Raw genomic sequence first — 27,691 nt, 5'->3', positions numbered from 1 at the left:
ATCCCCAGGTGCATGTCTTTGGAAGTGGGAGGAAGCCGGAGTACCCAGAGGGAAACCACGCAGTCACGGAGAGGACATGCAAACTCCACACAGAAAGATCCCGAGCCCGGGATTGAACCCAGGACTATATATATATCCATTTCCTACCGCTTATTCCCTTTGAGGTCGCGAGGGGCGCTGGTGCCTATCCCAGCTACAATCGGGTGGAAGGCGGGGTATATATATATATATATATATATATATATATATATATATATTTATATATACGTATTGGCGACTTGTCCAGGGTGTACCCTGCCTTCCGCCCGATTGTAGCTGAGATAGGCGCCAGCGCCCCCGCGCCACCCCGAAAGGGAATAAGCGGTAGAAAATGGATGGGTGGATGGATACGTATATACTTGTTGTTTTTTGTTTATTTTTGTATTTTTTTTGTTTTGTAGGGATTTGTGCCCCCAAAGCCCTCCTGTGTTCATTGATCATACTGAAGTTAGTAAACAATTAAACAATTTAAATTAAATATATTTGAATAACACAAAAATACACAGATATTGAATTGTGAAAACCTAGTGGGGAACTGAACATTTTAAATATTATCCAATTAGATGGTTGATTGGTTGGATTAAAAATCCCTGATTATCCCTACCATGAAATGATTTACGTGGACAAGTTGAAAAACTTTTTGGGGTGTAACCATTTAGTGGTCAATTGTATGGAATATGTACTGAACTGTGCAATCTACTAATAAAAGTTTCAATCAATGTTATTGGATAATTAAAAACAATATGTTATTATTACTTACATTTGCTGCCATAAGTAAATACATTGACATGACCTGTCCTCATATCTTAGTATGCAATGAACTTCGGCAAAGTCCAAATGAGACGGTGGTCCTTGCAGACCAGTACAACATATTCACACTATTTTAAGTGCGTCATTTTAAGTGCACTTGGCCTATTGACGAATCTCCATCCATCCATTTTCTACCACTTATTCCTTTTTGGGATCGCGGGGGGCGCTGGTGCCTATCTCAGCTACAATCGGGCGAAAGGCGGTGTACACCCTGGATTAGTCGCCACTCATCGCAGGGCCAACACATCAGCAATTCCATCAGCTCACGATCGCCATCGCGTGGACTTCCTGCGAAGCGAAACCGGCTTTGTAATACCATTTAAAACATCCCCCGGAGAAAGACTCGCCTTTTACAAATCATTGTACGGCATGTTTGAAGTAACTTATCTCTAAATAATCTATTTCACACACTAATACGAAATCTCGCGTCATTTTATCACCAAGTCCCACAGCTCTCTGACTTCTCGAGAATTCCACAAGGCAAATGAATGTTCTCGCGAGAGTACAGTTAAGCGGCAACTATAGACGTAGAATGTAAGCGACTGTGTGTTGTTCAACTGAGCAACTTCAATTGGAATACTTGGGTAAGTATCACAACATAATGATACGCTCGGGACCATTTACCACAATTCTATCAAAATATTGTATTTTTAGGCATCTGTTTTACTGTTAAACCTATCCTGAAGTCATAACTGTTAGCCAAATATTTAGGACAATAAACAAAACATTGTGTTTCTGTTGAGACTCATGTTGGTTAAAATGATACTTCAAGCGCGACCCCGAGAGGGACAAGCGGTAGGAAATGGATGGAAGACATTTCCCTCTTTAAATTTCGTGTTTCTTCAATATCACTCATGATGAAATAAAGTATATGTTATATCGATTGTTTCCACATAAAGAAACATATCCTACCTTGTTTATAACACATGACAATGAATTTTGCAAGGTTAATCCCCATAGCCCACAACAGTGTTTTTCAACCTTTTCTGAGCCAAGGCACATTTTTAATTGAAAAAAATCCCAAGGCACACCACCAGCAGAAAATGTTAAAACAATTAAACTCAGCAGCCGATATTGACAATAAAAAGTCGTTCTCGCAATTGTTTGATATGAATTTAAACCATAACCAAGCATGCATCACTCTAGCTCTTGTCTCAAAGTAGGTGTACTGTCACGACCTGTCACATTACGCCGTGACTTATTTGGAGTTTTTGGTGTTTTCCTATGTGTAGTGTTATAGTTCCTGTCTTGTTGGTAATTTCCTGTAGTAGTTTTATGTTATCCTTGAACGCTATTCCCCACAAATGCTTTGTTTTTGCAATCAAGGCTATTTAAGTTGTGCAGATGCTATCCTTCTTTGTGGAGATATTGTTGATTGTCATGTCATGTACGGGTGTAGTTTGTGGACTCCGTCTGCTCCACACGCTGTAAGTCTTTGCTGTCGTCCAGCATTCTGTTCTTGTTTACTTTGCAGCCAGTTTAATTTTGGATTCATTTTGCATAATTATCCCTAAGCTTCAATGCCTTTTTATTAGCAGTACTCGCCTTTCGTATATTTTTGGTTTAAGCGTTAGATACCTTTTTACCTGCACGCTGCCTCCCGCTGTCGTCTGCATATTGTGATCACGAGTCACGGCAAACATCTACAAAGCAATTGGCTACCTGCTGCCACCTACTGATATGGAAGAGTATTACATGGTTACGCTGCAGAGCTCTAAACAGTGCAGACACTCAACAACAGCACATTTGCGGATTATAATTACTGGTTTGCAAAAAATATTTTTAATCCATCCATCCATTTTCTACCGCTTGTCCCTATTGGGTTTGCGGGGGTCGCTGAAGCCTATCTCAGCTGCATTCGGGCGGTAGGCGGGGTACACCCTGCATAATCTTCCATGACACACCAGGCTATATTTCACGGCACACTAGTGTGCCGCGGCACAGTGGTTGAAAAACACTGGCCTACACAATAATCACTGGATGTCTGCCCTGTTTATCCATCCATCCATCCATTTCTACCGCTTGTCCCTCTCGTTTATTATTTTTATTAAATAGTTATTCATAAACACCAGCCATACATTTGCAAAACATTTGGGGTTGTTTGCTGTATTTTACAATTAATGTTTTTGTGTGCATAGTGTCAAGAATGTACACAACTAAAGAAAGGAAGCAGCGATTGTAGATGCTGCAGTTTGGATCCATGTTTTTAATCCTGCAGCCAGGTGAAATACAGGATGCCGTACCGCTGTGTGGCATATGGATGTGGCAAAACTGAAGAAGATGGTGTGACACTTTTCAAATTCCCCAATGATGCTGAGGAGTTTCGCAAATGGGAGAAGCAGGTTCAGCGTACTCATAGCGACTGGGTTGCTTCACCTAACTGTCACCTCTGCAGCGAACATTTTGGTAAAGACTATTTTGAGCCAAAGTCAGCCTCTGGGCTGCTGAAGCTGCGACCCGGGGCCGTTCCCACTGTGTTTGTTCGCCCTCACTGTTCTTTCTGCAATGGCACTGGCTGTAATAATTGCCACGTTTCCATCCAGCACCGGAACATTAATTTAGAACCATCTGAGTGTAACATTACGGTGAGTAGTAGTCTTTTAATGCACTAAACAAGAACTTCCAACAAGCCTCTTGGTTGTTTACCATTTGGTAATGTGCATCTGTTCTCCTCACAGACAAATTGCAAAGAAATAGCGCCATCCCAGTCACATGGTACAGCTGGAGGAAGAGACAATGATCACTACAAAAAAAGGCCAGGGAAGAACAAGGGTAGAACCCCTATACTAGCCTCTATACTAGCACCCCTGCAGGTGGGAAATCCTTTATATATGTTTTTGCTCATAAACCTTTGTGCTTCATGCATTAATCAATATTACAATTCTTCCGTCACTGACACTCCTGACTCACGTTATCGGTTACAATGTGACACTTACTTCTTAAGTTTGACTATACCAAAACTACTACTACGGGTAAAATTATCTTTTTGTTATACATACTTAAAAAATAGTGTTGATTCAGTTTTATTTGTTTTCTCCATAAACTATGTTTTAAATATAACTGTGGATTGTGGATATTTGGGATGGGCACAGAATTTGGTACATTTATAGCCAACAGCCAAATGTCATCATTACTACCTGATATCTATTCATGCAGAATCAAACAACGCCATATTGCGATATCAATGTTGCACATGAAGTCACATCCAGTTAAACAATTGAGAAAAAAACAAGCACTTACACAGCACCAAGTCAGAATGCCTCTTGGTAATGTTTCAATTTCGCATGCCAACAAAAGAAGTTTGCTTGATAGAAAACACTTGAACGTACAGTAAGACTTTGGAAATGTGCTAGGTTGGTGCCAATTTACATTGGATTTGCCATAGACATGCTACTGATTACATGGGGATTTTAACACCTCCAAATTTGGTAAAAATGAAACAGACAACTGAGATGGGATGTAATAAGCGTAACAAAAGACTAGATTATAGCAAAGACTGAGTGACTAGGCAGCACACTATGATTTATACCGGTGATTCTCAAAATGTAGTAGACGGGCTCCATCTAGTTGTATGCCAAAGAATCACTTAAAGTACAGGGTTTTATTTGACGATATTCAAACACAGTGTTACTGTTTAAACTGTGTAATGTAGTGTTGTAGTGGCCAAAATATAAAATCCACTTGTTAAATAAAACCTCTGGTTTGTTTTCAATGAATACTTAAGTCTACTAGGCTACTGTATTTTAATATTGGTCCTTATGGTGGTACTTGGAGAGCCAAGTAGGTCGTGAGTCATACCAAAGACTATAAAAATGGGACCCATTACCTCCCTGCTTGGAACTCAGCATTAAGGGTTGGAATTGGGGGTTAAATCACCATAAATGATTCCCAGGCGTGGCACTGCTGCTGCCCACTGCTCCCCTCACCTCCCAGGGGGTGATCAAGGGTGATGGGTCAAATGCAGAGAATAATTTCGCCACATCTAGTATGTATGTGACAATCATTGGTACTTTAACTTTAACTTTAACTTTTCCAAGGTGGTATTTGGTGAAAAAAGTTTGAGAACCACTGGGTTTTACACGATAGCCATCTAACATCTTGGAATTACAAGTGTACTGTATAATATTTGTAAATGAGATTCAGACGTGTAAAAAAATCAAAATATACCAACAGTTATTATCAGCTCGCTGTTAAATGGTAAATTAAAACATGTGTTTGTATTATTAAACAAAATAACATTTATTTACACATAAACAGAAAAATGGTATGAGTACCGGTATCGATCCATTCCCTGGAACTGAGATTTGGTACCGTCCCTTGACCCATATCAGTTCGCATACCAGGAGAACCGATCCACCGAAGACACCATCGCTATTGTAATCCATAGACTCTTGGAACATCTTGAGCTTAAGGACACTTATGCAAGACTGCTCTTTGTTGATTTAAGCTCAGCATTTAACACAATAAGGCCAAACAAACTCAGATCTAAGCTTCACAACCTTGGTCTGAACACCTTCCGCTGCAACTGGATTTTGGACTTTTTAACAAATCGCTCACAGTATGTGAAAATAGGTGAGCACATTTCTACCACGCTCATCATCAACACCGGTGCCCCACAAGGTTGTGTTCTAAGCCCTGTGCTCTTCACCCTCTTCACACACGACTGCATAGCCTCTTCAACATCCAACCTTACTGTCAAATATGCCGACGACACCACGGTGCTTGGGCTCATCAGCAACAATGATGAGACACAATACATGGCAGAGGTCCAACAGCTGGCTTCATGGTGTGCTAAAAACAACTTGGTTCTTAACACTAACAAAACCAAATAACTAATTGTAGACCTCCACAGGAAATGGCAGAAAGAACACCCTCCACTTCTAATTAATAACAATCTCGTAGAAAGGGTCAAACAATTCAAATTTTTAGGGGTGACCATCACAGAAGATCTATGCTGGGACATTAACACTGCTTCTACAGTCGGAAAGGCCCAACAACGTCTTTTCTTTCCAAGGAAACTAAAATGCGCAAACATTCCGCAGAAATCAATGGTAAACTTTTACAACTGTGCCATCAGCAGTGTCCTCACCCACGGCTTTTTAGTGTTGTTTGCTAGCTGTACTGAAGCAAACCAACAGGCCCTCCAGCGAGTGGTTAAAATGGCAGGGAAAATTATAGACACTATACTCCCAGAGATGAGTGCCATGTACACAGCTCGCTGCTTAAAGCGAGTACGCAACATCCTGAAGGACAGATACCATCCAGCACATGGCCTCTTCAACCTGCTACCCTCTCTGGAAGGAGGTATACATCGATTCGCACCAGGACCAGCAAAATGTCTCACAGTCTGTATCCCCAGGCTGTGAGACTGCTAAATGAACAGCATGCCCCTTTACTGCCCCCAACTATCTTATTACCTCACTCTTCACCACCTCAATAATTGTGCTCTGGACATTGCATTGCTGCAGCATCAACGCAACACCCATTAGACATCTGACTGTTCCCATCCCCCCCACACCCCTCCATATGCGTTCTCATAGACAAATGCTAAACTGTAAATTATGGTCAACCTGCACATCAATGCAGTTTCTATGCCGCTGGACAAAGCTCAAACGAAATCTCCATGACATGTATGACTTAAGTGTTATTTATAACAATAACAATAAAGGAATTGATTGATTGATTGATTGATTGATTGATTGATTACCATCAATTTGAATGTGAATACTACGGGTACTCAAAAAATCAATTCACATCCAAATTGCGTTTTTGAATTATTGTAATTCTGAATTGGTTTTTAAAATTGATTTAAAAGATAATTATTTTATTTCTTGAATTTTTATTTTATGTTTGAAATTATACATTTTTTATAAAAAATATGAACCAACTATATGATGGATATTATTATAATTTATACTGTTTATCTTATTATTTTTGGTTTTCCTATTCTTTATTTCATATTGTATTTGTATGTCTTGCCAATTGCTTTGTAAATTTCTATCTTAAAAGTATTGTAAAGCTGGTATTTGGTTGGAACATGGGGTGCTCTATTTTCTTTGATTAGATTGATTAACATTCTGTGATATTTGTTAATAAAATTTTAGGCCAACAGAAGAGGAGCTTTTGTAAACTTTAACCTGTTTTGAAAGCAATTGATTATAATTTAAATGCTAAATAATATATTACGAGAATGGTGTTGAATATACCGTAAGATAATTCATTCTGAATCGAATCTTCACCCCAAGAATCAGAACCGAATCGAATCTTGATGTGCCCAAATATTTCCACCTCTAGTGGATATTGCTAAGTGCTTGTGATGATATTACATTCTATCTATCTATCCATCTATCTATCTATCCATCATTTTCTATCCCACTTGTCCACATAAGGGTCAAGGTTAAGACTACGGGCCAGAGCCACGGTACATTCTGGACTGGTTGATTGTTGTATTCAATCAAAAAAACTTAATGTGATTAATTGTGTTGTGCTTGTGATTTTGCAGGGAAAGCGCATATCAAAAAAGGCCAACATTTTGCACAAAGTGAAAAAAGCACGTCCAGCAGCACCGGATGGTGAGGACTTCAAGTACATAAAATCCTGACTTATTGTGGAAGCTCTATACTGTACTCACACTGTTCCTGCATAAATTGTAATGTCTTGTTATTCGGTAGCACGCGCTGTGGTTTTTGATTGGGGCGCCTACTTGGATAAGGAAACATCTTTGGGTGCATCCGTCTCCTGCTTTACTCATGTGAGTACAAAATTACTGTTTGAGCTTGTCTTTAATAATGACAGTATAACTGACTCAGTTAATGGTGAAATGATTATTTTGTCAATTTAACACATTGTACCAGCATAATGCTAAGAGTTTTCATCATTTTGCATAATAGTTACCTAGAAAACTGTCCCTTTGAAGCTTTTTTATGTTATAAAATCTGTATCTACAACCTCAAAATGACTTTTGTAGATATATAAATATGTGGTACAAAAATACCTCCCTGTAGTGATTTTTGGTGACTTCCGCAGGCTCCCATGTGGTCCGAGTGGGATGAAATCACTGTTGGGACAAAAGTTGAAGTCTTGAACACCAATGCAGTCCTGCCCAGTAAATTTTACTGGATCGCTACTATCATTCAAATGGCAGGTGCGTACGTCAGTGTCACAATTATGGGGTTTTCCTCATTTACTAATTTACCAGTATTGACACAAATATATACAGTCTATGCTTGTATGTGAATAATATACTCTATGTATATATATATATATATATATATATATATATATATATATATATATATATATATGACCGACCCTTTTTTTCAAGACCTGTTTTTGAGGACAGAAGACAGAATCGCCAACCAAAAAGACATATTGCACTTAAAAAGGTACATAATTTTTAAGTTGATCGACAATTTCAAGTAAGGATGTGTCGATTAATCGGCCACTGATTAGAATCGGCCAATTTTTGTGAAAAAATAAGTGATCGTAACAATATGCTTTGATGCAGGTCACAAATGTTGATCCCCTCTGACTGGCATATTTATATTTAGTCCCTTTGCTCCCTTGCTGACAAGCGGCTAGGAAATAATTATAGTATGTGTTTCATTACACAGTGTAGCGCCACTCCTCAAAGATATTATTAATCACATCCATTACTGAGAATAACTGCAAATTTTAGTATCTTAAGTATCATTATCAAGTTAAATCACAGACGGACGAGGTTACACATGTTACACACCAAAAGCAAGCCAGAAGCATGCATGCTAATTGTGAAGCTAACCAATTAGCTAGCTTTAAACAACAACAATAAATAGGTGCTTAGTAAAGATTAAGAAGTGTAGATGGAACCTCGTAACAGCTGAATATAGGCAGCTATGAACAGGAATATAACAAGAAGTTAATTAGAGGAGTTTAGAGAGAGGTGCTGACACAAAACAGGTGTTGGTGTGTCAGCATTGATATACACTGAATAAAAATATAAACACAACACTTTTGTTTCTGCTCCCATTTTTAATCAGTTGAACTCAAAGATGTAAAACATTTACTTAGGGGTGTAACGGTACACAAAAATTTTGGTTCGGTACGTACCTCGGTTCAGAGGTCACGGTTCGGTTCATTTTCGGTACAGTAAGAAAAAAACAAAATATACATTTTTTGATTATTTATTCAACAAAGTTATGGGAAACTTGGATAGGTCAATCATTCATATTAACATTGTTTTTGATTCAATATTATGTTTTGAGCAATGACAGTTTGAAAGAAAAAAAACAGCTTTGTTTAATTAGACAACGTTGCAACTTTTTCAAAATTACATTACCTTTAAGCTTTTTTATTTCACTTTTGTTTATGTTTTTGTTTATTTTAATAGTATTTTTAGAATGTGCCATGGGCCTTTAAAACAGGTGTGTGCCGCAAATGGCCTCCGGGGCACACTTTGACACCCCTGCTATAGATATTAAAAAATTAAATCAGAGCCTGGCGACGCATGCATGTTTATCATAACTCTCTCGCTCTGTCTGTCTCTGTCCCTCCCTCACGAATGCTGCTGTGTGCACAAATTGTCTTGTTTTGAACCCCTTTTTAACTTTGAACGTACATTGAAAATACACGCAACCCTAACTTGAAATGCCGGACATTTGAGGCATTTAAGAAACTCCACCCTGACAGCCCCGCAAAAGAGGACATGTCAGGTGAAAAGAGGAGGTGTGGTCAGTTTATCATAGCCCAGTCGTTGCTACCATGCCATGTGTTGTTGTTTTTTTGAGTGGTTGAAACTTTTGTTAGTAGATTGTACAGTACAGTACATATTCCGTACAATTGACCACTAAATGGTAACACCCCAATAAGTATTTCAACCTGTTTTAAGTCGGGGTCCACGTAAATTAATTCATGGTGCCTCGTGGGGGGGCAACGGATCAAAAAACTCACGGATTGGATCGTTTTTTTCGGATCAGCAGAAAAAAAAAAAAGACAAGACAAATAAACAGAAGTTTTGCCGTTTTGTTTTGTAACACTTTTAAATTATTAAATTCAAATATATAAAATCTAGTTCAAGTGCATAAGGCATAATGTCTTCTTTTTAACATAATGAAAAACAGTGCCACATACAAAGGGATTTCTCCTTTCCTCCACTGCTTGTGTCAGTACCTGCACAAGGTGACTCTCGTAGAGGGGGCGTGTCTTCTCATCTCCCACTCTGCTGTGATGAAATGAGCGCTTATGGTCACATAGTTCCCCTGGACCTCCACCCTTCTGTCGTGAGCGCAACAGATGACTCTCGGGATAGTTCGTCCACAACTTTTTTCTTCTCTTGCACAAATCTGGCACAATCTTATCGTTCAAGTTGGTGACGGGATGTCGTAATGTGGCTGAAGCACTTTCAGCATGTGTTTAAAACCCTCGTTTTGCACAATGGAGTCTGCACCTATAAACACACCGATTAAATGGCATGGGGCTTTCAAATTCCTCCGTTACTCCGCTCGCCATTACCACGCTGTGCGAACAACTTTTTTTTTTTTTTTTTCATAAATCAGATCACGTGTGTGCCGAACCGAAGATATTGATCCGAACGGATCACGGATCAATGTTGATCCGTTGCACCACTAGTGCCTCGGTGTGGATTGTTTACAAAACGTGCGCTACTTAATATGTCCGTGTCGTTCGGTACACCTCCGAACCGAACTGAAACCCCCGTACCGAATCGGTTCAATACAAATACACGTACCGTTACACCCCTACGTTTACAAGATACACTAAATACCTATTCCTCTTAGTGAGCACTTCTTCTTTGTCAAGATAATCCATCCTACCTCAAAGGTTTGCCATATCAAGATCCTGATTAAACAGCATAATTATTGCCTTAGGGTGCCGACAATGAAAGGCCACTCTATTTGGGATGTGGGGTGTCAGAAAAGCAGTCAGTTTCTGGTGTGACCACCATCTGCCTCACATCTCCTTCGCATAGAGTTGACCAGGTTGTTGATTGTGGCCTGTGGAATGTTGGTCCACTTCTCTTCAATGGCTGTGCGAAGTTTCTGGATATTTGCAGGAACTGGAACACGCTGTCGTATATACGCCGATCCACAGCATTCCAAACATGCTCAATGGGTGACGTGTTCGGTGAGTATGCTTTTAGCTTCCCGGAATTGTGTACAGATCCTTACAACATGTGGCTGTGTATTGTCATGATGCAACATGGACTCAGGTGAATGGTAAAACAATGGGCCTCAAGATCTCGTCCCGGTATCTCTGTGCATTCAAAATGCCATCAGTAAAATGCACTTGTGTTCGTTGTCCATAACATATGGCAGCCCTTACCATAAACCCACATGTGTCACTCGATTCACAATGTTGACATCAGCATCTCCCAAACGATGCCACAAGCGCTCTCTGTCATGTGGCCTGAACAGTGAAATCCGGGATTCATCCGTGAAGAAATCACCTCTCTAATGTGTGAGATGCCATCAAATGTGAGCATTTGCCCACTCAAGTCTGTTACAACTACTAACATGTCAAGTCAAAACCCGGATGAGGACGACGAGCACGCAGATGAGATTCCCTGAGAAAGTTTCTCAGTTTGTGCAGACATTTTTTGGTTATGCAAACCAATTGTTGCAGCAGCTGTCTGGGTGGCTAGTCCCAGACATTCATGGATGTGCATCTGCTGGATGTGTAGGTCCTGGGCTGGTGTGGTTACAAATGGTCTGTGGTTGTGAAGCCGGTTAGATGTTCTGCCAAATTCTCAAAAATGCCTTTGGAGACGACTTATGGTAGAGAAATGAACATTCAATTTACGAGCAACTGCTCTGGTGGACATTTCTGCAGTCCACATGCCAACTGCATGCTGCCTCAAAACTTGCGACATCTGTGGCATTGTGCTGTGATAAAACTGTACATTTCAGTGTGGCCTTTTATTATGGGCAGCCTATGGCACACCTGTGCAGTAGTCATGCTGTTTAATCAGCCACACTTGTGAGGTGGGATGGATTATGTTGGTAAAGAAGAAGTGCTCACTAACAGATTTGTGAACAATATTTGAGAGGAATAGGTCTTTCGTGTGTCTAGTAAGAGTTTTACATTTTTGAGGTCAATTCCTGAAAAATGCGTTTATATTTTTGTTAAACGTGGTGTCCATACCAAGGATAGTATGTGTGTCTGGAATCAGATTTGTGTGAAGCAGGAAGTGACTTTTGCAACACTCTGCTGTCTAAGAATTGTGTGTCTGTATTCTGTCCAGCGATTTTGCGATGTAAAAAGAGTTGTCCCTGTAACTAAATTTTGCCTTTTCATTTTACTCACCGCTAGTCGGCGCCTTGCACCCACTCACAATCAGGCTGGTGTTGAAGCCAAGAACATTTATAATGGACTTTCCATCACTTCATGTAAATAAAAGTTCATATTTTAGCAGTAGTTGTCAGAAGTATTTTGTACTCAAATAAGTTAATGGTAACGTTATGACATATAGCGGCTTCACGGTGGCAGAGGGGTTAGTGCGTCTGCCTCACAATACGAAGGTCCTGGAGTCCTGGGTTCAAATCCAGGCTCGGGATCTTTCTGTGTGGAGTTTGCATGTTCTCCCCGTGAATGCGTGGGTTCCCTCCGGGTACTCCGGCTTCCTCCCACTTCCAAAGACATGCACCTGGGGATAGGTTGATTGGCAACACTAAATTGGCCGTAGTGTGTGAATGTGAGTGTGAATGTTGTCTGTCTATCTGTGTTGGCCCTGCGATGAGGTGGCGACTTGTCCAGGGTGTACCCCGCCTTCCGCCCGATTGTAGCTGAGATAGGCGCCAGCGCCCCCCGCGACCCCAAAAGATGGATGGATGACATATAGCAACCAAAGTTATCGCGTTTCCTCCGTCTGGGGGCGGGGCTTCCTTAGGGCTCGGCTGAGTATGTGAGTAGTGCTGTCATTAGGCAAGGAATAAAGCCGCTGCTCCTCCACATTGAAAGGAGCCAGATGAGGTGGTTCGGGCATCTGGTCAGAATGCCCACTGAACGCATCCCTAGGGAGATGTCCGACCGGTAGGAGGCCACGGTGAAGACCATTGGTCTCAGAGTCACCCTACCGCGGGATCCCCCGCACCCTGACAGAGGAGACACGATAACTTTACTCGTAACTTATTTGAGTACAATCTATTTCTGACAACTGCTACTAAAATATTAACTTTTATGTACAATAAGTGATGGAAAGTCCATTATAATTGTTCTTGGCTTCAAATCCAGCACAGGTGTGAATGCAAGGCGCTGAATAGTGGTGAGAATTGGGAAAGGCAAGGTAAATTTACAGCCACAACTCCCTTTACAATTTGAAATTGCTGCATGGACACACAACTTTTACACAGCAGGAGTGTTGCAAAAGACACGCGTAAAAAGACAACCAATCAGGGTTCCTGCTTCTAACAAATTTGATTACACACAGGCTCATTTTACGGACACCCAACACTTTAACGGCAGAAACATAGCAAAATGTCATATGCAAAAATCCAGCAGATGAAGGAAATATGCACAGTGCTTTTTTTTTGTTACACACACACAGACAAAACACGCACACACGGCTCTGATTAGAATACTTAGACACACACGTTAGTTCACAGACACATGAATTGGAATTAAAGACGCACAGGCTGAGATACGCATTTGCAAGTAATTTCGCTACAATAATACTTCCATAACTGTGTCTGACCAGGTTACTGGTGTTTGTGCGTGACAGGAAAAAAAGCTTATAGACATATTTTTTAGTAAAAAAACGACCATCTTATCTTCTGGTCAGTACGGGAGATAATTCTCAGGAAGCCTCTGTCCGCTTTGATGGACGCTGTTTTTCAATTTATTGCCGCGTGAAAATTCGACACAAATTTTGTGGAGTTTGCGTGTTCTCCCTCTCGTTGGGTAGGTTTTATCCTGTTTCCTCTGGCTGTGCCGCCCTAAATCAATTGTGGCCTGTCCCCGAATAAGTATTTACTCTCACTTCTCCCAGGATACAAAGCCTTGTTGCGCTATGAGGGCTTCGAGTGCGACAGCAGCCGGGATTTCTGGTGCAGTCTGGTTTCAGGCAAGCTGCACCCCATCGGGTGGTGCGCCATGACCAGCAAGCTGCTGGTGCCTCCGCAAGGTGAGCATGGCCATTGAGAGGCTAAGTTAAACATCATTACAGTCAACTGTGGGACCCCCAATGTTGTGTGCAGTTTACCAAATAAAATGCAAAATAAGAGTGTTATGACTACTTACCTGTGTGTTATAGATGTGACCAACATCCCAGACTGGAAAGAGTATCTAATGAAAAAGTTGGTGGGGGCCCACACACTTCCTGTTGAATTCTACTTGAAGGTAAAACTGGTGAAAAAAAGTAAAATGTTTTGTAAGACATACACGTCACTTAATTAGGCACACTTCCAGTAACCATACTGTGGTATAATACGTCATCTTTGCAGTAAGTGAATTACGAGACTTTTCGTAAACTTTTCCCTTCCATTTGCTGTTAGTTGGTAGAGAAGCACTCCTTCAGAGTGGGGATGCGCGTGGAAGTAGTGGACCCCAGACATGTCAGCCGGACATGCAAAGCAGTCATACACAACATTATTGGCGGGCGCCTTCAGCTGTTGTACACGGACCAGAGCGACTCCCCTGAAAACACTGTTTCAGATTTCTGGTGCCACATGTATAGTCCTCTCCTGCACCCGATTGGTTGGTCCAGGAAAGTGGGCCATGAAATCAAAACACCTGGTAAATACTCTTTTACTTCAGTTTTTTTAACTTATGTTTTTACTTATATTTTGAAATGCAAGCGAGGTGTGGTTGGGGACATGCTAAGCTCAGTGGCGACTTCAGAGAACATTTGGTTGGAAGCCTTGCAATTTTGAAGTGCTTTTGATCAATTGTGAATGTGTTAAATACCAAATCTAGTTGATACATTGGTGGATTAGTGTATCACATCAACTTGAGTCATTTTATTTTGAAATCTTTACTTGGCGTAGAAAGTCAAGTGAGTGCCAATGTGCATATATGTATGAAGGCTTTTTCAGATATCTGTTGTGAATATACCAATGCACCATAATAACAGCATTTCAACTAAAGGGATAAAAAAATATATATTAAAAAGACTTCATTATTTCAAACTTTTTGTCCTGATGTTGCAGGAAATGGTGGGGAAGGTAAAACTACTCGTTTGAAGGGCAAATGTAACAGTACATTCCTCCTCTTTAAAAAGGTAAAAATGCCATGTCATTTATTTACTGTATTTATCTATTTGGTAATTTGATAGGAATAATTATTTACATTTGACCTGTCATATACAATGTAACACTTGTAGGGCTGCACAATTATTACGATTTGAATCAAAATCTGATTACCATGAAGCTATGTTTGCGTATTTAAAGTTACGGCCACTGCATGCGGTTCGGATTCGATCAATTTTTATTACGTTTGTAGTTACGCTCATTAAACGATTAATCAAAGCGACAGAATATAAATCAAAGCTTTTTCTCTTTGATTAATGGTTGCAGCCCTCCATGCAAGGTTTGATCCCGTTACAGCCATTGTATGGCTCGGCTGCATTGCACACATACATGTGCATGTAATTGTTCCGTGCACCGGCCCACCTCTTCCAATCGTGCCAAAGGAGGAGAACATGTTTAAACTTGAGCAGGAATCAGAGCACCGAACCTGACAGATTTGAGGTATGAAGTGGTCCTAAGCACAGTATCGTTAGTCGGGTGTATTTTCAGTAAGATTACCAAAACAAAAAGAGCAACTCCACCTATTGTTCATACTGGGACCCTCCCTTTTATGATATAAGATTCCATCCAGATTATTTTGTTTTAAAGCTGTCTAAAATGATGAAATTTCTAGAATTCAAGTTGAAAAATTTATTCGACAAAAAAAGAGTAAATATAAACGATAGCAATACTAGCACTGTGGGAGCAAATCAGGCTATCTGAAGGTCGGCGCAATCTCTAAAATAGACGCCCTCCTCATATGGATTTTGTCCATGTTGCAGCTTCACTTTGGCAGAGATCGAAACTGAAACTTTACTTGATGCGTGTGCCAAGGACACACATTCTCTGCCACTCTCGCTCCTTGCACTTGGTACTTTTACCCCGGAACTTAAAATAAGAAACCGTGTGTGTGTGTTTGCAAAGATAAAACACAGTGTGCATTCATTGTGTTTATCGTCTTCGAACAGAACCAAGGCCAAAACTAGTATTTTCTAAGGCATTCCATTTTGCTCGAAGGTGAGAGAATATTTATCTAACATTAATATATCATGCTTAAATCCTGTTGTCAAACTGTTGTAGTACCATTCAAGCCCTTCAGTATCCTTACTGTTGACCCTCATTTGTCCCCTACAGCCTAGATTTGTCTACATGGATGGAGGTTTCTTTGAGGAAGGAATGAAGCTAGAGGCTATCGATCCCCTTAACCTGGGCAGCATCTGTGTGGCAACTGTACACAAGGTTAAAACATCCACTTCGTTATGAGAGAACTTCTGCATGAACATCGTTTAAAGATGGTCTCTACATTCTCTCAGGTGCTGTCAGACGGCTACTTGATGGTCGGCATCGACGGTGCAATATCGCTTAACGGCTCTGACAAGTTTTGTTACCACGCTTCCTCTCACGCCATTCTTCCGAAAGGCTTCTGCAAGAAGAATAACATTCCTCTCACGGTGCCACAGGGTGATTGTGAACACTATGTGATTGTTTGTTTTTGTGGCATATTTATTTACCACAGAGAAACCCCAACAGAAAGATCAATATGTTGAGTAAGCGAGAAAGAAATTAAATTACGTGACTCGGCTTAAAAATAGCCGACTCATGAGTTTGTTGGATGAAGAAATGTAGTAAGAAAAATCCAACAAACTAAATGATACACATTTGTCTTCTAGGTTTGTATTTCTGATAGATTTACACTGGTACTATGTTCATGGAATTTATATGATAGTGTAGTAATACCTCAACTTCCAAGTTTAATTGGTTCTGTGGACAGCTCTCTTAACTCAAAACACTGGTATCTTGAATTGACATCGAATTGAATTTAAATTAATTTTAAAAAACTTATTTGACGCTTGCCCACCCAAAACATCACAATTTTAACATGTAACATACATACTTTTTATGTAATTTTAAAAAAGAAAAACAATTTTAAAATTAAAAAATGCATAAAAACTATGAAGTAGAATGTGCTACTAACATTAGTTTTGTTAAAAATACAGTAGAATGTACTACTAACAACAACAGTACTTTTATTAAGTATTTATAATATACAGTATTTACCTTGTGGACTTCTACGGTATCTCCTTATATTCTCTGTCAAACACACCATCAGCAGCTTTTCATATTTTCCTAGATAAATGCTCGCCATTTAGATAGTATTTCAGGTGTTTTGATTTTAGTGTGTGTATATATATCTATCTATACATATATATATATGTAAATATATATGTATGTATGTGTATATATACATACGTATCTACATATGTGTATATATATATATATATATATATGTAAATATATATTTATGTATGTGTATATATACATATGTATCTACATATGTATGTGTATATATATATATATATATATATATATGTATATATATATATACAGTCAAGAAAATAAGTATTTGAACACCCTGCTATTTTGCAAGTTCTCCCACTTAGAAATCATGGAGGGGTCTGAAATTTTCACAGTAGCTGCATGTCCAGTGTATGAGAGATAACCTAAAAAGAAAAATCCAGAAATGACAATCTATGATTTTTTTAAACAATTTATTCATGTGATACAGCTGAAAATAAGTATTTGAACACCTGTCTATCAGCTCGGATTCTGACCCTCAAAGACCTTTTAGTCCGCCTTTAAAAGTCCTCCTCCACTCCACTGTATTATCTTGAATCAGATGCACCTGTGCGAGGTTGTTAGCTGCATAAAGACACCTGTCCACCCCATACAATCAGTAAGATCTAACCATTCAGCATGGCTAAGAGCAAATAGCAGCTCAAAGACATCAGAGACAAAATTGTACAACTCCACAAGTATGGAAAGGGCTCTAGAGAAATTGCCAAGCAGCTTGGTGAAAAAAAGGTCCACTGTTGGAGCAATCATTAGAAAATGGAAGAAGCCAAACATGACGGTCAATCTCAATCGGAGTGGAGCCCCATGCAAAATATCACCTTGCGGGGTCTCAATGATGCTAAGAAAGGTGAGGAATCAGCCCAGGACTACACGGCAGGACTTAGTCAATGACCTGAAAAGAGCTGGGACCACTGTTTCCATGGTCACTGTTGGTAATACACTAAGACGTCATGGCTTGAAATCATGCATGGCACGGAAGGTTCCCCTGCTTAAACCAGCACATGTTAAGGCCGTCTTAAGTTTGCGAATGACCATTTGGATGACCCAGAGGAGTCATGGAAGAAAGTTTTGTGGACAGATGAGACCAAAACTGACTTCTTTGGTCATGATTCCACTATGCGTGTTTGGAGGAAGAAGAATGATGCGTACCATCCCAAGAACACCAACCCTACTGTGAAGCATGGGGGTGGTAGCATCATGCTTTGGGGGTGTTTTTCTGCTCATGGGACAGGACGAGTGTACTGTATTAAGGAGAGGATGACTGCAGCCATCTATTGTGAGATTTTGGCCAAAAACCTTCCCTCAGTCAGATCATTAAAAATGAGTCGTGGCTGGATCTTCCAACATGACAATGACCCAAAGCACACAGCCAGGAAAACCAAGAAGTGGCTTCCTAAGAACCATATCAAGGTTCTGGAGTGGCCTATTCAGTCTCCAGACCTAAATCCAATTGAAAATCTTTGGAGGGAACTGGAAGTCTGTGTTACTCAGCGACAGCACAGAAACCTGACTGATCTAAAGAAGATCTGTGTGGAGGAGTGGGCCAAAATCCCTCCTGCAGTCTGTGCAAACCTTGTGAGGAACTACAGGAAACGTTTGACCTCTGTAATTGCAAACAAAGGCTACTCTACCAAATTTTAATGTTGGTGTTCAAATACTTATTTTCAGCTTTATCACACAAATAAATTGTTAAAAAATTATAGATTGTGATTTCTGGATTTTTCTTTTTAGGTTATCTCTCATACAGTGGACATGCACCTACCGTGAAAATTTCCGACCCCTCCATGATTACTAAGTGGGAGAACTTGCAAAATAGCAGGGTCTTCAAATACTTATTTTCTTGACTATATATATATATATATATATATATATATAATATATAATTTTTCTACCGCTTATTCCCTTTTGGGGTCGCGGGGGGCGCTGGCGCCTATCTCAGCTACAATCGGGCGGAAGGCGGGGTATATATATATATATATATATAAAATGTATTTATATATATATATATATATATAAATATATATATATGTGTGTATATATATATGTAAGTATATATATATATAAGTGAGGGGAGCAGTGGGCAGAAGCGGTGCCACGCCGGGAATCATTTATGGTGATTTAACCCCCAATTCCAACCCTTGATGATGAGTGCCAAGCAGGGAGGCAATGGGTCCCATTTTTATAGTCTTTGGTATGACTCGGCCAGGGTTTGTACTCACGACCTACCGATCTCAGGGCGGACACTCTAACAACTAGGCCACTGCATATTTGTATATTTATGTATATATATATACATATGTTTTTATATTTGTATGTTTATGTATATATATATATATATACATACAAATATATGTATGTATGTATATATACATGTTTTATATATGTGTATGTATTTATATATACAGTATATATATATATATATATATATATGTTTTATATATGTGTATGTATTTATATATACAATATATATATATATATATATTGTATGTATTTATATATACAATATATATATATGTATATATATATATATATATATATATATATATATATGTATATGCTTACATACATACATATATTTGTATGTAAGTATATAGATATACATACTACAGAGCCGAGGCGCATGATGTGGAGTTTGTCAAAACGCACACACAAAGTGCATACAAGCAATAACATTGTAGTGGGGAATAATGGCAAAAAAACAAAATTCTTCTGGTTAATAAAGAGTGTGGTGAAGTACAATATGCATGTATTTGGACTTCAAAACTAACTGTTAAGGTGATTCTTTAAACAAAGAAGCCCCGCGCTTCAAGTGTTGCTTTATAACACGCCTCGCCAAATGTGGCGATTAGTATTATAACCTTTGGTTCAAACTTAGGTAAACATTTAAATAGTGAGCATTCAGATCTGCACAAAGAGTTATAAAGAGTGACAGGTAGCAATGTACCTGGGGATAGGTTAATTGGCAACACTAAATTGGCCCTAGTGTGTGAATGTGAGTGTGAATGTTGTCTGTCTATCTGTGTTGGCCCTGCGATGAGGTGGCGACTTGTCCAGAGTGTACCCTGCCTTCCGCCCGATTGTAGCTGAGATAGGCGCCAGTGCCCCCCGCGACCCCAAAAGGGAATAAGCGGTAGAAAAATTATATATATATATATATATATATATATATATATATATATATATATATACATATATATATATATATACATATATATATATATATATATATATATATATATATATATATATATATATATATATATATATATATATATATATATATATATATATAGTCAAGAAAATAAGGGAATAAGCGGTAGAAATGGATGGATGGATGGAAGGTAGCAATGTAGTTGTTACACCTGTCCTGCTGTTCGCTCCAGTGCAGACTGTAGTAGAGGAGCGCAGGGGAGACTTTCCCTTCGGTTCACTTTACTCTGCAATGGGTCTGCTAAGATCCTTTTTCCGGTCAGAATTTGAAGCTGCCGATTTGTGACAATCTGGTTGCTTTATTATTAGTTTTGAAAGACACAACCGGACCCATTCATCACTTTACTGTGCTGTGCAAGTGCTCCTTTCTCTCGCTCTTTACTCGCCCGCTCAGTCACTGGCATCACTTAGCCTACACGTTGACATTCTAGTAAACACATACTGTATGCTACTCTCATAGGTTAACAGATCCTCTGTTGTGCACATGTACTGTATATACAAAATATGTAGATTCGTAGATGCGCACACAGCTGCTTGGCTTGATGCCCAATATTAGCGTAGTTAAGACCCATCTAACTTCAACTAGTGCGAGTAAAATGACTGAATTGGGTAACAAATTGCTACAATTTGTGTTTTATCTTTAACAGGTTTGCGTTTTACCTGCCACATGGCTTATCTGGGTACATTTATCCATAGCTTTGTTTTTAGTGCTAACTAATTATATTTTTCTTAAAGCACATACTAGATTTGGCAACCATAAATCATGAAGAATTTAATATAATGTAATTAAAGCTTTTTTATTATATTCTGATCCAATCCTTGATTATGGCAGACTATATTTAATATGTAAAATTGTAAATTGTTCTTTGAGTACAACAAGAAAAATACAATGTGTTTAATGCCCTTTAATTTATATTTTAACCTTCTAAAATTGTTCTTTGAGTGCAATAGGAAACATATGTTTATTGTATTGAAATATTTTCTTATAAATTATAGCCAAAATTTACACTTTTTCGTAGGTCCCTTTATTTGGAAATATATCAATATATATTTTGGTACCGGTACCAAATTATTGGTATCAGGACAACCCTAATACACACACATATGTATCAGTATAAGTCATTAAAATGGATTTCGGGCTGTGGTTTAAGGATTTCACTAAATTAATCCTTCCTGTCAACCTGACAGGTTATGACCCCAGCACCTTCACCTGGGAAGATTACCTGAATGAGACCAAAGCCAAAGCTGCACCAGTACAACTGTTCAACACTGTGAGGATTTGTAATATTTATTTCATTGCGAATTTGCAATATTTCTCTTGCAATCTCGCAAACGTAACAAATTAACTCTATTTGTGTCCGTTTGGTAGGACTACCCAGGCCACGGCTTCTCTCCAAACATGAAGCTAGAAGCGGTGGACCTGATGGAGCCACGGCTCGTGTGTGTGGCCACTATAAAACGCAGCGTCGGACGCCTGCTCCTCATCCACTTTGACGGATGGGAAGATGAATTTGACCAGTGGGTGGACTACCAGTCCCCCGACATCTATCCCATTGGATGGTGTGAGCTCACAGGCTACCAGCTCCAGCCTCCTCCAGGACTTGGTAACACACATCCATGTTTATAGCTGTTGGTCAATTCACAACATATCTTAATATTTCAAGTTGGTTACTTCCTGTTAGTGTCACCATTTTCTATTTTGACACACTGCTCAATCTTCTGCTTCCAAACTTTGACGTTCGTGAATATCAGAGCTACATTTGGAATAAAAGGGACTAGTGTAAGTAGATAAAATTGAGCTCCATAATCCAATCTCTTCAATTGCCAGTTCACTAGCAAAGAGTTCTAACATGCTAAATGCACACCGTGCTGTGCCCTAGCCCAGTGGTCCCCAACCTTTTTGTAGCTGCGGACCGGTCAACGCTTGATTATTTGTCCCACGGCCCGGCGGGGGGGGGATTTTTTAATTTTTATTTTAAAAAAAATGTATTGAACTTTTTTGGGGGGTCATGAAAGAGGGGGGTTTTTTGGGTTGGTGCACTAATTATAAGTGTATCTAGTGTTTTGTATGTTGATTTAATAAAAAAAAAAAAAATCTTCTGCGGCCCGGTACAAATCGACCAGGCCACGGCCCGGTACAAATCAACCAGGCCACGGCCCGGTGGTTGGGGACCAGTGCCGTAGCCCATCTCTCCCAGTGTAGATCAGAGCAGATCTTGGTGTGAAGTGGGTCCAAGGACGGTGCAGTTGGCCATTGTGAGTCCACCCAAAGACTTTTGCAGGGCACGAATTTAACCGCGCAACCGCCCTTGTCACTTGCTATAATGCCCTAAAAATTGACCAGTATCGGCGGCAAGATAATGCCAACTTTATACTTGTTAATGGACGAGGGATGTAACGGTAAATGGTATAATGATTAAAGGCCTCACCTTTTCTCCTCCAAACATATTGTTGGGTATTGTGGCCAAACAACTCAACTTTTGATTAATCTGACATCACATTGACAAAGATAAGATATTCTGAAGGAAAGTTCTGTGGGCGCAGTTGGGTGTTCCAACAGGACAATGACCCCAGTCACACATTAAAAGTAGTAAAGGAATGGCTAAATCAGGCTAGAATTAATATATATATTATTATTCTTTAATTTTTTCCTTGGTGTCCTCCTAAATTGCCTTGGTGCCCTAAAACATGAGCCCTCCTTTAAGGCAACACTTGCTTTGACCTTAAAAAGTTAATAAGACTAATAGTGATGCGAGACGTCTGACTAACTGATCCATAGCATTTTGGATTTGTGGCCCCCAAACAATTTAGTTGAATAACCCTGCAATATATAATTGAGTATGTTTTAAAAATGCATTTGAAAATACACCCCCTTTGCTGTGTTGTCATTTAGATGAAGGCTTTAAGTATCAAAATGGTGAAAGAAGTGTAAGGCAGAAATGGACCCCAACGAACCCACAACTTTTAAATGTTTTTTCTGAACTTTGAATAAAAGTTACTGTTGTTCTGTCTGTGTTCCAGTTCAAGATGCCAAAAAGCTGTCAGGACAGACCAAGAAACAAAAGCCACCTTTGTTGAGGAAAAAGAGTACGTTCACCATAGTCTGTCGTCTTAACACTTCTTTGCCAAGGCAAACCTCACCTTACGGCTTTGTTCCAGAACGAAGGTATGCAAAGAAGAGATTGCAATCTCGTGATCCATCAAAAGACGACGACGTTGGCAATGATGCTGATGATGATGACGATCAACGACAGCAGCCTCCAAAGAAGGTGACTGTCCAACCTCCGCTACCGTCAAACCTGACTTCCACTCCAAAAGCGCCGCTTCTTCAACCCAAAACGGAACCAGTAGAACAGCAAAGTAAGTGAACAGAACACACGTGGATCATGTTCTTAACCTCCTGAGACCGTCAAACCTCGTCTTTGTTCTTTTTGCATTGCATTTTTCACAATTGTTCTTGTTTTTTGTAGCGGCAACTGCATAATTCTTTCGTCCATCTTTGTTAACGTTTTGAATTGGAATGTAGGATAAATATCAGACAGACAATTATTGGGGAGCTATGAGGAATTATGACATCTTACTGATAAATCCAACAATAATTAAAAAAGATAGCAATGATAAAACATTTTTTTACCAAGCTTTATTGAGGCAAGATCACCTGTACCGTGCTGTAGGTGCTCTGCTGTAAACAGCCTCTCATAAACTTCCCCTGAGCGTTGATTGTGTGGGACTTCTACTGTTTCAGAGGAAGACATTTCACATGCTAGTTGCACCAAATGTTCTGCAAACATTTAGCTTCAACACATCAAACCTTATCAGCTACCTGAAATGCCAGCATCACTACGACAAAGAGTTTTCAAAGCCTACAAATACGCCTGTGGTGGTAAAGAAGCTGCCCTAAGGCAATCCACAAAGAAAGGTGTGCACAAATTACAGTTAAATCTAAATTAAAAAAATAATGGAATTAAATAAGTGGTCGGTATTAGTCTTGTGAATCAGGAAGGCATTGGCATGGGCTTGAGAAAAGAAAACTGTGCATCCCTATATTTGGTCAGAAATAACAAATGTATTTATCTATTTTTATTTGTATATCATTAATTTAAAAAATATTAAAGAAATAAAAATAACAAAAAACAATGTTTTAAGGAATAAAACTAAATGATTCATAATGTAAATTAGTGTATGGTTCTATTTGTCTATATTTTGCATTTGTTGCGTCAACCATCACCATCATGCTTCAATGGTGTTTTGAAAGCCTATAAGTGTGCTTATGCTGCTAAAGAAGCTGCCCTGAAGCCCACCGCAAATAAAGGTGTGCATAAACTACACTTCAGTCTAAATATACAAAATAATACAATTAAATAAAATATTGGTATCAGTCCTGAGAAGCAGGAAGGTATTGTATTGATTTGGGGAAAATAAAATATTTTGTGTGTGTGTGTGTGCGTGCGTGCGTGCGTGCGTGCGTGCGTGCATGTATGTATAATTGGGGTGTGGGAAAAAATCGATTAGAATAAGAATCGAATCTAATACATTGTGCGATTCAGAATCGATTCTCATTTTTAAAAAATAATTATTTTTTTCTAATCATTTCAACAAACCACTACACAGCAATACCATAACAATGAAATCCAATTCCAAAACCAAACACCCAGCAACACTCAGAACTGCAAAAAACAGAGCAATTGAGAAGACACAAACACGACACAGAACAAACCAAAAGTAGTGAAACAAAAATGAATATTATCAACAACAGTATCAATATTAGTTATAATTTCAGCATAGCAGTGATTAAAAATCCCTCACTGACATTATCATTAGACATTTACAAAAATAAAAAAAGAACAATAGTGTCACAGTGGCTTACACTTGCATCGCATCTCATAAGCTTAACAACACACTGTGTCCAATGTTTTCACAAAGATAAAATAAGTCATATTTTTGGTTCGTTTAATAGTTATAACAAATTTACATTATTGCAATCAGTTGATAAAACATTGTCATTTACAATAATAAAAACTTTTTTTTTTTAATCTACTACTCTGCTTGCTTGTCAGCAGACTGGGGTAGATCCTGCTGAAATCCTATGTATTGAATGAATACAGAATCGTTTTGAATCGGAAAAATATCGTTTTTGAATCGAGAATCGAATCGAAAAAATCAATATATTATAGAATCGTGACCCCAAGAATCGATATTGAATCGAATCGTGGGACACCCAAAGATTAGCAGCCCTAATGTATGTATATGTATATATATATACATAAATAAAAAACAGCCTGTACGTCAGCTTTGTTATCAGTATGAACATAACTTTTTCTCCTTATGTGACACCTTTTTGCTTCCCTACCGTCTTTACAGTTGTTTCAGTATTATTTGCAAGTCTGGTGTTTGTATTTGAAGTAAGGCTGCAAAATGTGCAAAAACAAAACACTGCCAGATCTCAGGAGGTTAAGTTGAATAAAACATGTACATAAACTTGTACTGTGTGTTAACCTGATGAGTTTTTCCACTTCAGTCAGCGAAGTGGAAGTAAAAGTGGAGGACATAGAGATGGAGACCCCGATCTCCAGTCGAGCTCCAGTCGAACAGAAGGTGGAATGCAAGAGCAAAATAGTTCTAAAACCATTAAAGACTGAAGAAAAGCTGAATTCTCTTGTTTGGAGTGAGTAAAATAAATATCTATAACAAAGGAAGTGACATACTCAATATATTCATGTAAATTGTGCTTGTCTGTAGTGTTGTATGTATTTTAACTACCTCATTTTGTCTTTAGTGCAGCTGTTGTTGTGGTCATCAGTGTCGCTACAATGTATGTATTTGGACATTTTTGCTTTTTATTTTTAAACAGATATGTTAGCTTTGCAAGCCAATGTCACACAATTATGTATTGATTATCACTTTTTAAAAACCTCCTCAGTGGGTATGTGTATCTAATGCTATGGGTTATTTCAAAATAAAAGTATAACTGCACACTGCGGGTTCACACAAGGCTACGTCTCTTGGTTTTCTTTCCAGCTTTAAGTCTTGGGTTCTTGCCAAGGTTGGTTTTGGATTTGAGCATCTTGCCCCGCTTAAAGGTGCTGAGGGGTGTCGGCTTAGGTTTAGTAATTTTGGGCGCCTTGGCCCGCTTTGGGGCGATGCTGGGAGGAGAAGGGAGAGCGTCACCTCCTGGACATGCCTTGAAAACGTGGACGTCTTGGACTCTGCGGCCCCTTAGTTCAGGTGGGTTGGCACAGGTGGCTCGTACTTTCAGGTTTACTTTTTCAATCCAGCTACAACAAAAGAAATACAATGACAATTTAGCATTGACGAGTGATTCTGAAACTGGTACGGCCAAAAAAATCAGTAGATTAAAGTACAGTGTTTTGTTTTCCTATTTTCAAACTCTGTTACTGTTCAAACTGTTTGTAATGTGGCAAAGAATATTGAATATACTTGCTAAATGAGACCTCTGCTTTATTTTTAATGAATACTTTGCCCTACTACGCCACTGTATTTTAATGTTAGTTGTTATGGTGGAACTTGGAGAGCCAAGTGTTTTCTTAGGTGGTACTTGGTGAAAAAAGTTTGAGAATCACTGGTATAGACAATTATGTTCTTGATGGACTAAGGAAGCATTTTATAATTGTGTTATTATATTTTATCTTGTCTCCCTTAAGAGAAATTTACTTTAGACTGATGGGTCTGCGACATTTAAATTTAACTGTATAAACAGAGATATATTATTGTTTTTAGTATATTAATACAATCATTTGAAATTGCAGAAAGGGCTAAAATGATTACACTAAATGTATGTGAATTATTCTGCTACAGTAAACAAACTAATTGGCCGAAAATACTATAGTAAATATGATTATAATTAGATGTATTTCAAGAATAATCCACTTTTTTAATTCAGCTGGACAAATAACACATTTTTGAGGTAATTTCTTATATTTACTAGATGGTAACTTAATTTATCAATTGTTTATAATCAGTTTTACATGGCAGAAAGATCAAAGGAAATATGATTATTATATCTGAGAAAAAATCCATGTTTTCAGTTTAGCTGGACGAACAAATGTTAAAGGTAGATTAGTAGAATAAATAAACAATTCATCCATTATATCAGTTTTAAATGCAAAAATACAACAACAAATAAATGCTAACCATGGACTGTTTTTTTAATAAACAATGGGCCAAATTATGAATTCATTGATTATATTAATTCAATAAATTATGTACATTCGAGCATTAAAAAAAAAAATTCCCAAAAAATTCCCTCTTTCTATTTAGCTAGA

General features: G+C 38.7%; 2 protein-coding genes across 5 annotated transcripts in view; one reads left to right on the top strand and one right to left on the bottom strand.

Moving 5' to 3' along the window:
• Positions 1–1,323: 1,323 nt before the first annotated feature.
• Positions 1,324–26,399, top strand: l3mbtl2 (L3MBTL histone methyl-lysine binding protein 2). Of its 3 annotated transcripts, none has more exons than XM_061908979.1 (17): positions 1,324–1,433; positions 2,988–3,434; positions 3,528–3,662; positions 7,352–7,421; positions 7,521–7,600; positions 7,876–7,993; positions 13,829–13,963; positions 14,093–14,178; positions 14,334–14,574; positions 14,988–15,058; positions 16,200–16,304; positions 16,379–16,526; positions 21,597–21,679; positions 21,778–22,012; positions 23,430–23,495; positions 23,568–23,768; positions 25,927–26,399. In XM_061908979.1, exons 2-17 carry the CDS (start codon positions 3,084–3,086, stop codon positions 26,079–26,081), a joined length of 2,280 nt encoding a protein of 759 aa, XP_061764963.1. In that variant the 5' UTR covers positions 1,324–1,433; positions 2,988–3,083; the 3' UTR covers positions 26,082–26,399. The 3 variants fall into 3 exon arrangements, with proteins under 3 accessions (XP_061764963.1, XP_061764965.1, XP_061764964.1); XM_061908980.1 differs by having other exon boundaries at positions 1,336–1,433; positions 3,068–3,434; XM_061908981.1 differs by lacking the exons at positions 14,334–14,574; positions 14,988–15,058.
• chadlb (chondroadherin-like b) overlaps positions 25,132–27,691 on the bottom strand; it is a 29,101-nt gene continuing 26,541 nt past the window's right edge. For both annotated transcript variants that reach the window (XM_061908978.1, XM_061908977.1), the window contains exon 11: positions 25,132–26,683. In XM_061908978.1, coding sequence (XP_061764962.1) covers positions 26,392–26,683 — 292 coding nt within the window. In that variant the 3' untranslated portion in view covers positions 25,132–26,391. The remainder of the gene's footprint in view (positions 26,684–27,691) is intronic.

Source organism: Nerophis ophidion, linkage group LG08 (genome assembly GCF_033978795.1).
Source record: "Nerophis ophidion isolate RoL-2023_Sa linkage group LG08, RoL_Noph_v1.0, whole genome shotgun sequence".
NCBI lineage: Eukaryota > Metazoa > Chordata > Actinopteri > Syngnathiformes > Syngnathidae > Nerophis > Nerophis ophidion.
This window is presented reverse-complemented; position numbering and strand designations above follow the sequence as displayed.